The sequence below is a fragment of the Sinocyclocheilus rhinocerous genome, unplaced genomic scaffold (genome assembly GCF_001515625.1).
Source record: "Sinocyclocheilus rhinocerous isolate Xijiao unplaced genomic scaffold, SAMN03320098_v1.1 scaffold2682, whole genome shotgun sequence".
NCBI lineage: Eukaryota > Metazoa > Chordata > Actinopteri > Cypriniformes > Cyprinidae > Sinocyclocheilus > Sinocyclocheilus rhinocerous.
Genome location: NW_015663712.1, coordinates 168,856 through 184,993, shown reverse-complemented (window position 1 = coordinate 184,993; position 16,138 = coordinate 168,856). Strand labels below are relative to the sequence as shown.

Sequence of the window (16,138 nt, the reverse complement as noted above, 5' to 3'; positions counted from 1 at the left end):
CTCTCTCTCTCTCTCTCTCTCTCTCTCTCTCTCTCTCTCACACACACACACACAGCTGGTTCTCTGTGTGTGTGTGTGTGTTGATGGGTCTTGTTTCTGTCAGACTCCCAGCGCGTGTCGTTAGTGTGAGCTCTCAGCGTGAAGCAGCGCTGCTGCTGGCTGGAAATAAACACACACAGCCTGTATCTGTCAGGATTATCAGCAGTTTTTCGCTCCTGTGGAGCCGCGGCTAATGAGACACGCTGAAGCACCAGAGGCTAAAAACATGAGTAAGAGGAGACGCGTGGGACGACGACTAACAGCACGAGAACACGTGACATTTATCATGATTTATCACGTCACAACTGGTGAAAACAATTAAATAGTGAAAACTGATGAGGAGTTTAAAGGGGTCATGACATGAGAAATCAAGTTTGCCTTGATATTTTGGCATATAAGAGGTCTTTATACCATTAAAACATCCTGCAAGTTTCATAGCTTAAAACCTCCTCCTCATTATAAACAAAGCATTTATTTAATCAAGCTCCAAACACGGCCCGTTTTGGATCCGAGGGGCAAGATGACGTCACCTAGCCCCAGTCATTTGCATAAACACGCCTCCAGAGCAAGACATTGACGAATAGTCATCATCTCACCATAGGCTCCGCCCACTGGTGTTCACTCTCTTAACAGCCGACACTTGATCACTCTGAATGCGAGTGTCGTGTCGCGTCAAAAGCAAACAGAAATTACAATCACTGCCGCTATCTTGTCTACACTGGATACAGTACACAGATGAGCGTTTACTTTCTGACACAGTCCACCGCTCGAGTCTGCCGTCAGGACAAATGCAGTGAAAGAACGTTTGCTTTGATGCGTCTGGTTTAAACAGCTCGTTCGCATCTTTGTACAGTTATCAGAAGGATCCCAGCTTAACAAACAAGTGGATAGTTTATTTTTAATGGCATCCCGGATCGTGTCTGAGGATTTTGTTTTGTAAATGAGGCACAGTGGCTGTGTTTACACTTGGCATTAACATGCGATCACCGTGATCTGATCAAGCAGATCTGATCATCAGTTAATCAGGCGTGTTTACACTTGGCAACATCAGCTGACTTCTCTATCTGGATAACCGATCGGATCTGTTGTTCCCACGCAATATCTAAATAAGTCTGCAGAGGACGGCCCCGGAGCAAAGTCGGCCTGAAGTAGTGGGTTTTCTTTTGAAAACCATTTTCAGTCGCGGGACATTTTACAAATCAAAGATAAGTGTACGAGTCTCACTAGCGCTCCACTGCCTGGCGTTCTCCATCTCTCTTCTGACAGTTCGGGAGAGAGGGGGCGGGGCTTAGACCTGCTAATGCTGACACGATGGCTGGATTGCGTTTACATTACACTGAGATCCGATCACAATGCGTCCTCGACTACCTCTGGACCAGGACACGCTGACTGGATAACATTCCGATCAGAAGCGTGTTTACACTTGACTTTTTAATGTGTATGTGGACAACATCCGGATACAGAACGCATGTTAATGCCAAGTGTAAACGCAGCCAAAGTCATGGAGAGTCACAAAGAAGCGGTACTAGATCTGACTGCAGCCGCATCACAAACACAAGTAAATGATTTCATAATGCTTTGTCTGGAAATGACCGTTTACTTTGATCATGTTGTCAAAACACTCACAATAGTGAGGGGGCGTTGATACTGTTTCCTATGCAGTGACGTTAGCCAATCACAACAGCGGCTGATTACTGACGAGCCTTAAAGGACCCACCCCTTAAAACAGGTCGTTTTAGAGAGAGGGTCAGAATGAGGGTTGAAAATAATAATTTTTCCACATATTTGTTTTTTTGTGCAAAATAACTTTAGCAACATTATAAGTAAACCTCAAGGAATATATTGGTGTTCATCACAGCGCCAAATACTTAAATATTTAGACTTATAGGCTATTTATTTTCAAACTTTTTTTACATTTTAATCTGGACTACAACATGCCCTAGAAATTGTTTTGATTATTTATTTGTTCGGTCACATTTGACATTAAGGCTCCATTAGTTAACATTAGTTAATTCATTAGTTAACATAAACTGCCAATGAAAAATTCTTCTAAACATTCATTAATCTTAGGTAATTTCAATATTTAATAACACTGTTTAAATCAAAAGTTGCAAGTTTGCAACGGTGTTATTTACTGAACTGAGCTAACATGAACTAACAGTTGTATTTTTTAAACAAAGATTAATAACTTCTGTAGCTATTGCTCATTGATAATGTTAACGCATTAACTAAGATTAACTAATGAGATCTCATTGTAAAGTGTTACTTAGTCTTCATAATTCTTTTGCACTTTAATCTGTGTGAATTTTTTACTTTATACATTTTTTTGTGTATTGCATTTGCTTATTTAAATGTTCTTTGTGTTATACGTAAAAAATTATCAAACCTGTTACACTGTATTATGACAACACATTTAGCAAATAAATTTCAATACCGTGATAAAAGCATTAGCAATTAATCGCAACATGAAAATCTGATACAGTCATATGCCTAAATCTCATGCACTGAAACGGTCCGAAACTCACATTGCTTTCATAAGCATTTTTTAACTACCACATTCCTGTTTACGATCATTCTGGCAGCATAGCTTTAGCAACATTAGCCTTACAGAGAGCCAAGAAGCTCTTTCAGAAAGGCAATTTGAAAACAAAATACAAAGCGCTTACTTTGCCTGGATCTGACGTTCGCACACGAAGCGTTGGTATTGATCCCTCTTTCAGAATCAGACTTTGCGAAAAGTCAGCGTTGAAATGACCCTCGTTTGTGAGGCAGTACGGTGTAAAATGATTGGCGTGACTTTATCAATTTATTTTCTGTACATTTCCTTCGAAAGTGAAACTTAACCACAGTGTCCTTAGCGGTTCAGATGGAGGGAGTCTATGGAGCGGTGTTCATTGGTGCATCCCAAAACACAGCACTTGCATTGCTTCTTTAGTAGGGGAGCTCCGATTGATGGGCTAACGACTCTAACGCTAACGGTCTCTATAAAAACGGTCTCAAGGTTTGGCACTGTCTCAGTCGCTGTCTGACGCAGGTGAAATAATTATAATGCTGAAGGTGAGGTACAATTCATATTTCTTCATTAAATAACTTATAAAGTAATTTGAAAACTTTGATAACTTCACAAACAGCGTGAGTGAATCACCGCGCGCTCTCTCTTTCTCTCAAAATGCACAAAAGGCTTCAAATCACATCACGTCTGTCTATAAGCGAGCTGCACGCTGCACAGTTAACACAGGAATCATCACTTGCACAATCGAGGCAGTGTTGCATCGTCACTAAAGTTTATAAATTGCATTTCTTTTTAATTCTTGCCAGTGTTTAAACCATTCAGCTGGAGACTGAGCTCATGCACACTCGCAGCGCACACACATAACACCAGGTTCACATTACTCCGTTTGCAGTGTGTATGTGATGTGTATGTTTTCCGCACTCATGTTAACACGTTCGCACTGCACACGGTTGCGGTCCGGCAGTGTGTTCAGGAGCGGTGCGTCTGCAGCAGAGCAGAGATCATTTCCAGACCGAGTCTATTGCTGCGCTGCAAGCACTGAATTAAAGTAACAGCGCATTGTTTGCAGTAACACGAAAATGTAGTAATTATTAGGGATGCACCTAAAGGATTTTTTTGGCCGATACCGATTTTAACAAACAACTATTGGCTGATTCCGATACCAATATTGGTCAATTGCATAAAGCAGGGCTTAAAAATGAGAGAGAAAAAAAAAAGATTGTTAACTCCGAGCAGAATCGGTATTTGAACGTTTCTGTTGCTGCGTTCCTCTATGAAACCAGTTTGAGTCTTGAATGATCTCTCTTAGTCATAGCCAACACAGCATCATCTTTTCTAGATTTACCAAAGACCAAATGTATTAAACAAAAGAAAAAACTGTCAACGCAATAAAAACATTAAAGAATTTTTTTCAAGATATTTAAAAATGTTTCAGCATGGATAAAAACAACGCTACTCCTAAGCGTTAATTAAAGATCGTTATCGGTGATCGTATCGGCAGATACTGCTTTCTGTGATCGGCCTCAAGAATCCTGATCGGAGCACTCTTTAGCGCCGACATCGTATTTTTACCATTACAGCCTGGTTGCTTTCACACACTGCAGCCACACAACTGTGTTCAAACACATTATAAAAGTGATTTTTGCATAATCGGTTCCCTTTAAATAGTGAATACTGATGAGGAGTTTAACGTCTCATATTCCCACACACGTATTCTAGTGGAAAGTGATGGAAAGTATTGTTGCTTGTGTGCATGATCGTGATGGATACATCGGTCTGACCTCGATGACGTCGGTCTTGGCGTCTCCCCAGTAGATCTTCCTCTCGCTGTAGTCGAGCGCTAGTCCGTTGGGCCAGCCCAGAGACGTGTTGACCAGCACCAGCCGCTCTGTCCCGTCCAGAGCCGCCCGCTCGATCTTCGGCACTTCACCCCAGTCTGTCCAGTACATGTACCTGCAGCGACACGGGACACACGCTTCAGCACACGCTGAACACGGAGCTCCAGCAGCCTCTGACGACACCAGAGCACGCTTATCATTTCAGAAACTCCAGGAGCTTGTGCTTCAACAGGGCTCTGATCGGTTTCTGGCCATCGGATTGGATCGAACCTTGAAAATGGGTTGTTCAAAAGAAAAAAATGGTTTTGAAATCAGGTTCGATCATATAATCCAGTCTAGTTTTTGATCCAGATCAAACGTTTTAGTAGGATTGGGATTCCTTTGATCCCAGCAGAAGGAAGGATTCAGGGTGGATTTCAAAAACAAAATGATTTTAAACGACTTCAAAATTGGTCAAATAATACAACACTTGTAACATGCTGCATACATATTTATATTTAACCGTTACAAACCAAAGGCCAGCAGTTAATTTCTGCATTTGAATGTTTTAAATCGTATGTAAATTTCCCTTCCTTCTAACAAAGTAAAGCTTTCTATTCTATTTCTATTCTGTTCTTTAAAAGAGTTTAAAAACCAACAAAAACACATTAAGTACAGCAAAACATACAAAAATAACACGGAATGTCACGGAATTTGCCACAATTTAGACGGATAAATCAATGTTTTAAATCGTATGTAAATTTCCCTTCCTTCTAACAAAGTAAAGCTTTCTATTCTATTTCTATTCTGTTCTTTAAAAGAGTTTAAAAACCAACAAAAACACATTAAGTACAGCAAAACATACAAAAATAACACGGAATGTCACGGAATTTGCCACATTTTAGACGGATACATCAAAAGTAGGTCAGTACACTAAAATCAAAACACGATATGGACTAGTATCTGTAAATATTAAGCTGCAAAAATACCATTTAAATATGAATACTATATGTTATGTGCGTCTCTGTGAAAGAATGTTTAGTTTACTGCACAACTACTGAGCCTCTGCCGTCTCAATATATGAGCACATAATCTCTAGAACTGCTCTGATAGAGTCACTTCATGAGCATTTTACCGTTTCTTTTGAGAAAAACTATCATCATATCATATATAATCAGGAACCTAAAGGTTTTCACAGCAACCCTTCAAAATAAAAGTTCGGTTTAACTTGAAGAAACCGTGACAGATATCGTACTTAATGTAATGAGAGTACTACTGCGAATAATAAAATTATTATTAAAGCATTATTTTTAAAGAAATATTTGCCAGAAAAATTATTTACCAGAATTTACTTAGATGAAAATTGTAAACACATAACAGTATGTCTGTGTTGTGCATTAAATAATAATAACAACATAAAATAAAATAATAAAATAATATTGATTTTAAATGAAATCAATTAATTAGAGATGCTTTTGATTATTAATATTTAATGAAACCATTAAAATGGAATCCTGAAAATTAGTGGAAAACAGAATTAGGTAAAAATAGAACTGAATTTAATTTCATAGGATCTTAAAAATGTAATTTTTGTTAAACTTCCTGTTTAATATTGTAAATTTCATGATTTCAATTAATTAGAATAGACATGCTTTTTGATTAATAAAATAATTTAATTTAATTATTAAATAATAACTTAAATAATTTAACCATTAAAACAGCCTACAAATTTTAACACGGAAAAAGCGGAATTTGGGAAAAAATAAAACAGACTTCATAGGGCCCCATATGACTGACTGCATTATTTTCCAAATGCTCAGTGAACTACTGATTGAACTGAACTAGCGCAGGAAACGGGAAGAGGCCGTCGGATCGACAGGAAAACAGAGCAGAAACTCGTTCAAACGGAGTTTCAAGCAGACGAGGTCTCACCCGGCGGCGGGGTCCAGCACGATGGCCCTCGGCTCGTCCAGCTCCTCCGAGATCAGGATCTTCCTCATGCTTCCGTTCAGCCGCGTCACCTCGATCCGGTCCGTGCCGGTGTCGGTCCAGTACAGATTGCGTGCGATCCAGTCCACGGCGATCCCGTCCGGATGATTCACCTGCGAGGTCACCACGAACTGAGCCTCGCTCCCGTCCAGGTGGGACCTGCGGATGGCCTGCACCTCGTCGTCCGTCCAGTAGACGTGTCCCTCCACCGGGTCGAAGTCGATGGCGATGGCGTGCCGGATGTCGTCGGTCTGCAGCACGATGTCGGTGAAGTCTGGCGTGTCCAGAGAGATCCGCCGCAGGTCTGTGCGCCGCGCCAGAAGCAGCAGCTGAGTGGCACCTGGACAGGGTCAGAGGACAGAGGTCACAACACAGACGGTCTTCGTACGAGAGACTGGAGTGTATATGCTCAGACCAAACCAGTGTACATTACGCACTTCTGCTGAACACTAAAGAAGAGTTATTAAAAAACGCTGGAAGCACATTGATTTTCACTGTTCGAACAAAACAAAAAAACAATAAAAATATCATATTCAGTGCGTTACAGAAGACAATCAGTCATTAACTAATCATATCATCATACTCCTCTCAGCTGATAAATCATATACATCAAGACAGCTGTTTTGTACAAGATTTACAACTTTCTGGAAATGCTATGTTTAAATATGCAAATGAGGCATTATCTAATTAAATATGCATTAATTTGCATACATTTCCAGAACAGAAATCTGAACACTGGTTCAATATTCTTGTCTGATGTTAGGGTTTCTCACTCCATAAATCAGAAAACAAACACATTTTCACCACGTTTTTAGGAATAAATTATTTTATAAATCAGTGTAAATGATATATGAACAAATCTTCAGAATATAGATAGGAATAAAACTGTAAAGTTTGGTGCTTGTAAGAGAAGTGATTTATGTGTTGGTACTTTTTTAACATCTCCAGCACATTTTAACAATACCGTGATAATACTGATAACTGTGATAATTTTGGTCACTATAATCGTGATAAGAAATTTTCATACCGTTACATCCCTAACACAGACACACACACACACACACACACTCACTCACACACTATACTCACACACAAACACTCATACATACACACACACACACTATACTCACACACACAGACACACTCATTCACACACACACACACACACACACGCACACACAATTACTGCCCCCACTGCTGCTCGTGCTGCTCAATACTAGGCCACTGAACAGAGAAATGATCTCCCATCAGGCCGTGCTGCTGGTGTCCAGAGGGGGGAGGAAGCAAACAAAAGGCCTTACAAACGAGTCTCTTTCAGTCAAACACATTCAGACAGTGAAGCCCGGTGTGAACCGCAGCCTGCCATCATCATCATCATCATCAGACAGAGGCAGCGGTCATGTGACCCAGAAACACAGATCACACGCAGAACCACGTTACCGTAGCAACCAGCAGACGGTAACCCTGCGACGTCAACCGAGAGCGAATTAATGTGAGCCGGCAGAAGCTGGTAACCAGCACACACACACCGGTCAACATACTGCAGATGCAGATCAGAAAATCAAGCAAACAATGGTTTATATTTAAACGTTTGGCAGACACGATCATCCATAGCGACTCACACTGCATTCAATCTATACATCTGTTTGATCAGTTCATGTGTTCACTGGAAACCAAACCCATGTCCTTACACCATCCTGAGCTACAGCTGAGCTTCACACACACACTCTCGGATTTCACAGAAATGTTTGTTAGATTATTACATAATCATCCCAAGACCTCCTCATTCACACACCTGCACTATAAAGACCCATAACCTTCAGTATCACGATTCCTGTAATCATGTGAAGGTTTGACTATTTAAAACTGTCCTCACTTACAGTGAAACCTGTTGAGTCACTAGAGCTCATGAATCACATTTAAATCTGGTGTGGTTTCTCTCAGGGTTGGATAGTAGTCAGAGGTCAGGTTAGAACACAGAAAATAGCATTAACCTGACAGAAAAACAGTGAAAGCCTATGAGATGAACTCAGTGGGAGAGTGTGTGTCTGTGTGTCTATGTCTGTGTGTGTGTGTCTATATATGTGTGTGTGTGTGAGTATAGTCTGTGTGAGAGTGTGTTTGTGTGTGTGTGTGTGTGTGTGTGTGTGTTCTCACACACACACTCACTCTCACACACACACACACACACACGCACACACACACTTACACTCACATTTGCACACACACACACTCTCATTAACTTACACACACACACAAACAGACAAAAATTACAAAAATAGTTCATTTAGCAACAGGGAATTCGTAAGAACTCGGGAGGAAGGGAAAAAATACAATTCTTCAATGCATTGCAATTCTCTCTTCAATGATTTAAAACCATTTTAAAATAAAAATACAAAAACATGATTAAATCATAAAATGTAAAATTTTTTTTTTTAATAATTAAAATAATCACATTAAAAAACACAAAAATGGAAATTATATAATTTGAAATTAAATTTATTGGATCATGAGGTGCCTAAAGATTGAGAAACCGCAGGAAAAGCAGAGGAAGACGGTGAGAAAGATCTGCAGCGAGAGCGAGAGACGGAGGATTCTGTCAGCGCTGTGAGAAATTCTCTGCGTTCAATCTGAGGACAGAACAGACGCTCCATTGTGTGCGAGAAGCCAAACCAGGAGTCGTGTGTCATAATCATTTCTGCAGAGGCTCGAATCCAGCAGCGTTCAGGAAACTACTCGAGGAGCACCATGGGAAGAACAGGACACACACACACTCTCTCTCTCACACACACACACAGAAACACGCACGTGCGCACATGCACACACACTCACTCACTCACTCACGCGTACACACACACGCATGCACACGCACACACACACAAACACACTCACGCGCACACACACAAACACACTCACGCGCACACACACAAACACGCACTCACTCTCTCACAAGTCTCTTACCCAGCGGCTGCCGCTTCTGGCTGTAGACGTGTATGTCCATGGGTGAGAAGATGTTGGTGTGGATCTCGTGGCTGTTCTCTCCCGTGTGTTTGAGGCAGGCGTGGATGGAGTGTGTGTTCCAGTCCGTCCAGAAGAGCGTGTCCTCGTACAGCGTCAGCGCGAACGGGTGCGGCAGAGAGCCCTTCACCACCACCTCCCTGAGAACACACACACACACACACACACACGTGAGCTGATGGACACGCGCCGCATGCAGGCTAGGGGTGTGCGATATATATCGTCTGCGATAATATCGTAAATTCATAATTGTTATTTTAACAATGTGCAATTTGACTTTATCGAGTAATTTGCAAAAACCAAACAAAACACCCCTACAGAGCACACGCATACATTAGAGTTTTATTAATTATATTATTTATTATTTTATTTATTAATTAAAACTGTATTATTAATTTTTTCATTCACAATCTCCTCACCACAGGCAGACACGTGTGTCATGTTCGTGTTTGTGTGTGCTGTCTGCGTCACTCATAGCACGTGCCTATATCGAACATTTGTTCTATCGTTATCGATGGAGTACCGTCGATAAATATTGATACCATTTTATCGCCCAGGCCTACGTTTTATGTTTAAAATATCAAAACAATATCAATGCATTTGTAACTGCAAGTTAAAGCATTCATGTCCTGCACTAAACAGTGTGTAAACACATCTAAATGCCTCTTCAGACGCAGCTTCTGTGTTTCCTCTGCATTGCAAAGATTAATTTTGTTGATACGGATTTCATTTGCTTGGTAATTAACAGTCCAAAAATGTCTTATTATTCTAATTGACTGATTAAAAGTAAGAATTTGACTCAAAAAATGATGCACACTTATAGAAAAAATGACTTTATAAAGGTAAAAATGCTTATAAAATAATTTGATGGCGTTACCTGCCCGATCCGTCCAGGTTGCAGCGGTGGATGAAGCTGAACTTGGCGTCGGCCCAGTAGAGTTTCTGCAGGTCGTAGTCGAGCGTCAGGCCGTTGGGCCAGTAGATCTCAGAGTCGATGAGGACCGAGCGATGCGTCCCGTCCATCCCAGCGCGCTCGATCTTCGGGACCTCACCCCAATCTGTCCAATACATGTACCTGAGAAACCAGAAACAAGCCATAGTCACAGGGCCCTATGATTTCCACGAGGCAGAAAACACAGACAGAAGTGCGGAATCCAGCGGAATTTACTGTATAATGCGGAATGTCACGGAATTTGCCACATTTTGGACGGATACATCAAAGTAGGTCAGTACACTAAAATCAAAACACGATATGGACTAGTGTCTGTGAATATTAAGCTGCAAAAATACCATTTAAATATGGATACTATATGTTATGTGCGTCTCTGTGAAAGAATGTTTAGTTTACTGCACAACTACTGAGCCTCTGCCGTCTCAATATATGAGCACATAATCTCTAGAACTGCTCTGATAGAGTCACTTCATGAGCATTTTACCGTTTCTTTTGAGTAAAACTATCGTCATATCATATATAATGATTACAATCAGAAACTTAAAAGGTCTTCAGAGCAACCCGTCACAATAAAAGTTCGGTTAACTGGAAGAAACTGTGACAGAAATATTACTTACTGTAATGATAATATTACTGCTAATAATTATTATTATTAACATTATATTTAAGGAATATTTACCAGAAAAAAATATTTACCAGAATTTTTTAAATATGGATACTATATGTTATGTGCGTCTCTGTGAAAGAATGTTTAGTTTACTGCACAACTACTGAGCCTCTGCCGTCTCAATATATGAGCACATAATCTCTAGAACTGCTCTGATAGAGTCACTTCATGAGCATTTTACCGTTTCTTTTGAGTAAAACTATCGTCATATCATATATAATGATTACAATCAGAAACTTAAAAGGTCTTCAGAGCAACCCGTCACAATAAAAGTTCGGTTAACTGGAAGAAACTGTGACAGAAATATTACTTACTGTAATGATAATATTACTGCTAATAATAATTATTATTAAAATTATATTTAACGGGGTCATATGATGCGATTTCAATTCTTCCTTTCTCTTTAGAGTGTTACAAGCTCTTGGTGCATAAAGAAGATCTGTAAAGTTGCAAAGACTAAAGTCTCAAATCCAAAGAGATATTCTTCATAAAAGTTAAAAAAGGTCTTCAGAGCAACCCGTCACAATAAAAGTTCGGTTAACTGGAAGAAACTGTGACAGAAATATTACTTACTGTAATGATAATATTACTGCTAATAATTATTATTATTAACATTATATTTAAGGAATATTTACCAGAAAAAAATATTTACCAGAATTTATTTAGCAGGAGAAAATGTCAATACACAACACAGTATTTCTGAAAAAGAAATAAAATAATAAATAAATTCTTTATGAAATTGATTAATTAGATTATTACAATTATAATGAAACCATTAAAATGGAATCCAGAAAAATAATAATAGAAAAAACACAGTATTTGGTAAAAAAAAAAAAAAAACAAAATAATGTTCTTTTTAGCAGCATCATATGACCCCTTTAAGGAATATTTACCAGAAAAAAATATTTACCAGAATTTATTTAGCAGGAGAAAATGTCAATACACAACACAGTATTTCTGAAAAAGAAATTAAATAAATAAATTCTTTATGAAATTGATTAATTAGAGATGCTTTTGATTATTACAATTATAATGAACCCATTAAAATGGAATCCAGAAAAAAAATAGAAAAACACAGTATTTGGTAAAAAAAATAAAACAAATGAAAAAAAAAAACATTTCAGAAAAAAAAAAAAAATTTCATAGGGCCTTAAAAATAAAATTTTTGTTAAACCTGCAATAAATTGCTGTTAAATTGTGTAACCTTCATGATTTCAATTAATTAGACATGCTTTTTAAATACAAATTTAATTTAACCATTAAAGGGCACCTATTATTGCAAAATTCAATGTTACACGTTGTTTGAACATAAATGTGTGTTAGCAGTGTGTGTACACAACCACCCTATAATGATAAAAATACATATTACAGTTATAGACGTGATTCAGTCCAGAGCAGCGAGTGATTTTCTGCTTTTATTTTATTGTTTGGCTCTATATATTAACAGCGTAGTCAGCAGTATAAGTACTGTATATTATGCTGCTGTCGCTTAATACACAGATCTAATATAAACGTGATTTCTTTCCCAGCTGTTTACCTTCATAGACACAACCAACTGTTTTTGTAACTCATGCGTGTTTTTAACAAACTTGTGAAAGAGAACTGCGTCTAGTACACACATGCCGTGTAACAGCTGCTTTCTGTGTGTGCGCTTCGGATGTGTGCGCTCAAGAAACCGTATATCAGAAGCTTCAACTGATATGGCTTTAAAACGCATGATTTCAGCGCGGTAGACATGATAATCAGAACCAAACAGATGTTTTTTTAGCAGTTACGAGCTGTAATGGCGCAGCTCTATTCTGGAAAAGGGGGCGGGGAGCAGCAGCTCATTTGCATTTAAAGAGACAGGCACAAAAACAGCCCGTTTCTGCTTCCACTCAACATTTTCAAAATGATATAATAAATGATCTGTGGAGTATTTTGAGCTGAAACTTCACAGACACATTCTGGGGACACCTGAGACTTATATTAAATCTTGTAAAAAGGGGCATAACAGGTGCCCTTTAAAACAGAGTCTAGGAAAACTCAAACAGAATTTGGAAAAAATAAAACGGATTTCATAGGGCCCTAAAGTCAGATGAGGAGCAAAAACTCATGGCATTAAACACATTCACAGCATCTCACCGCAATCAATGCGTCACAGAGCGGCTTCATTCTGCGTCTGATCAGTGAGTTTGCTCACACACACACCTGCTGCGCAAACATGAGTCTTGTGAAAACCATTTCAACTTTAAGACACGATGACGTCCAAAGAGTTTATCAAACTCAAAATGATGGCCTGTAACGTGAGGAGAAACACAAACACAGACAAAACCCATCAGTGAAACTCTGAAAAACAGCATGTGAACCACAACCACTGACGACCTTTGACCTTTGGCAGAGCGGGTTAGGTGAGCCGCACGAGGGTCAGGGAGGTGACGTTATATTTAGGTGGAGAAGCAGTTTACCCCGCAACTCAAACTACTGCACTTATAAACAAGATGCTCCAGTAACCAACCCGGTTAAATCTACCAGCTTCATGTCACATGACTGCACAATCAAACCGATGATCGGCTCTTTAAACAGAATCAATGCCATAGTGATCATCTAACCAGCTCATTTATAATTCCTATGAGAACGATTCACAATCTGGGTGTGAGTGTGTGTGAGTTTGAGTGTGAGTGAGAGTGTGTGCGTGTGTGTTTGAGTGTGTGCGTGTGTGTGAGTGTGTGTGCGCGTGTGTTTGAGTGTGTGTGTCAATATCACAGCTGTCTGGTTTCTGCCCCTTGTCTCATCACACACACACAGACAGACACACACACACACATACACTCACTCTTTCACACACACACACACACACACACACACACGCACACACACACTCACACACACACACACTCACTCTCTCGCACACACACTCACTCTCTCGCACACACACTCACTCTCTCGCACACACAGACTCAAACACACACACACTCAAACAACTCTGGTGTGAACGGGGCGGGACGTCACAGGAATGTGTGACCTGTCGTTTGTACAGCTGCAGCTCCGACACAATCAGCGCATGATGATGATGCTTTTCCTGTGCGTGAGACGGCAAATACCTCAGATGCCTTTCATACAGAAGAACCCTAACCCTAGAACTACTACCAGGAAGATTTACAATTAAAGAGACGATAAGCTGTGATGACATCACACTGATGTGAAGCACCGCCCACTCGCCTGTCAATCATCCACTGCACTGAGAGTCTGAGAAATGAGCGAAACGAACACATGGCGCTTTGTGAACAACATGAATCAAATAAAGACACAAAAGCAGAATCAGCAGCGCAGAGACACATGAACACGCGTTACATCCGTGATTTGATTTAACAACCCAACAGCAGAGCGTCACGCTAACGAGACGGCACAGTCTGACGAGGAATCACATGACCTCCCTATTGATTCAGAAGCATGTGATTGACATGCAAACGAAGCTCTTCAGTGACGAGAGTAACGCTGACCTGGAGCTAGTGTGCTATTAATGTTACGGCTATATTCACTGTGACAAAAATCTAAAGTAGCTATATATAAACATCAAATAAAAACAAATGATAAAAGTGAGCTGGAAGACATCATTACACATGACAAACAAACGCAGGCGAATCAGAACATATTTGATATTTAACTGTGTAATGAAGTAACTTGAATCTGTGCAGACAATCATAGATCACACCAGCTAAATCATATGTAAATAAACAAATATTAGTATTGTAATCTTAAAGTTAATAATAAAATTTGTATTCTTTTTCCAATATTCTACTTTATTTTACAGTGAAATATTGGTCTTATTTTATTTAGTAATTTTTATTTAATAATAATAATAATAATAATAATAATCAGTATTATTATTGATATTATTGGAAAATGAAATTAGTATTACTACATTATTTTTCTAAAATAGTAGTTTTTTTTATTTTACAGTAAAATATTTCTACGAACTTTGTTTCTATCTAGTAATGTTTACTTAGAAATAAATTGCACTATTATTATTATTATTAAGTTAAATTAGTATTACAATATTTTTCTAAAATAGTCGTTTTTAATTTTACCGTAATATAATTGTTTTTATTTTTACTTAACCATATTTTTATTTAATAACCATAACTATTTTATAACCATATTAATATATAACCACAAAATTTTGGCCAAATTATGCAGCACTATAAACAAGCACAGCAAACCTGGACAATTTTCAGAATGCATTTTAAAGCACGAAAGCAAATTGTCATCAGAAAAAAACAACAACACACACACTTTGAAGTTTTCCTGGAATTGTGCAGTATCAGGTGCGCTACTGTTTGGGCTTTCCCAGGCTGCATAAGTGTATTGATGACACAGAGCGACTCAAACCTGTCAGAAACACGAGTCCTGCGCCTCTTTAGCCACTGTTACCTCCCTGACAGATCAGAGAGCACCTGAGCCCAAAAACACCAACGAGAAGAACGATATCTGTCTCCAGACCTAAAACTGCACGAGCTGGTCTGATTGAGACGACAGCAGCCGAACTAACTCACAGAGATATGAAAATAACACAAAACTCCCCGGAGCAGAACAAAAGCAGCTGTGTTGGTCAATCTGAGCGGCTGGATTACCCATCAGCCCTCGCTCGGGTTACTACAGACTCACCTGGTTTAGCCGAGCGCTGCTGAAGGTAACACTTAACCCTCTACAGCAGGAGAAGAGCTGCTGTCATTTTCCTTGATAAAACGCTAACAAGAGTTCGATAAATGTGTCCCTGCAGCACAAAAGCAGTGTTAAGTCGCTGGGGTATATTTGTAGCAATAGCCAACAATACATTGTATGGGTCAAAATTATCCATTTTTCTTTTATGCCAAAAATCATTAGGATATTAAGTAAATATCATGTTCCATGAAGATATTTTGTAAATTTCCTACCGTAAATATATCAAAACTTAATTTTTGATTAGTAATATGCATTGCTAAGAGCTTCATTTGAACAACTTTAAAGATGATTTTCTCAATATTTAGATTTTTTTGCACCCTCAGATTCCAGATTTTCAAATAGTTTGCATCGTATGTGGATTCTACACATTTAAACAATTCGGATAAGGTATCTAGAAGTATTTATGGAGCAGATAAAACGCATATCATTTATTATTTTAT

General features: G+C 39.0%; 1 protein-coding gene across 1 annotated transcript in view; it reads right to left on the bottom strand.

Moving 5' to 3' along the window:
- Window positions 1–10,446, bottom strand: part of LOC107729005 (low-density lipoprotein receptor-related protein 6-like) — a 45,514-nt gene extending 35,068 nt beyond the window's left edge. The window contains 4 exon segments of the mRNA XM_016539356.1: window positions 4,333–4,504; window positions 6,301–6,806; window positions 9,308–9,515; window positions 10,253–10,446. Of these exon segments, the coding sequence (XP_016394842.1) occupies window positions 4,333–4,504; window positions 6,301–6,806; window positions 9,308–9,515; window positions 10,253–10,446 (1,080 nt within the window).
- Window positions 10,447–16,138: the final 5,692 nt, after the last annotated feature.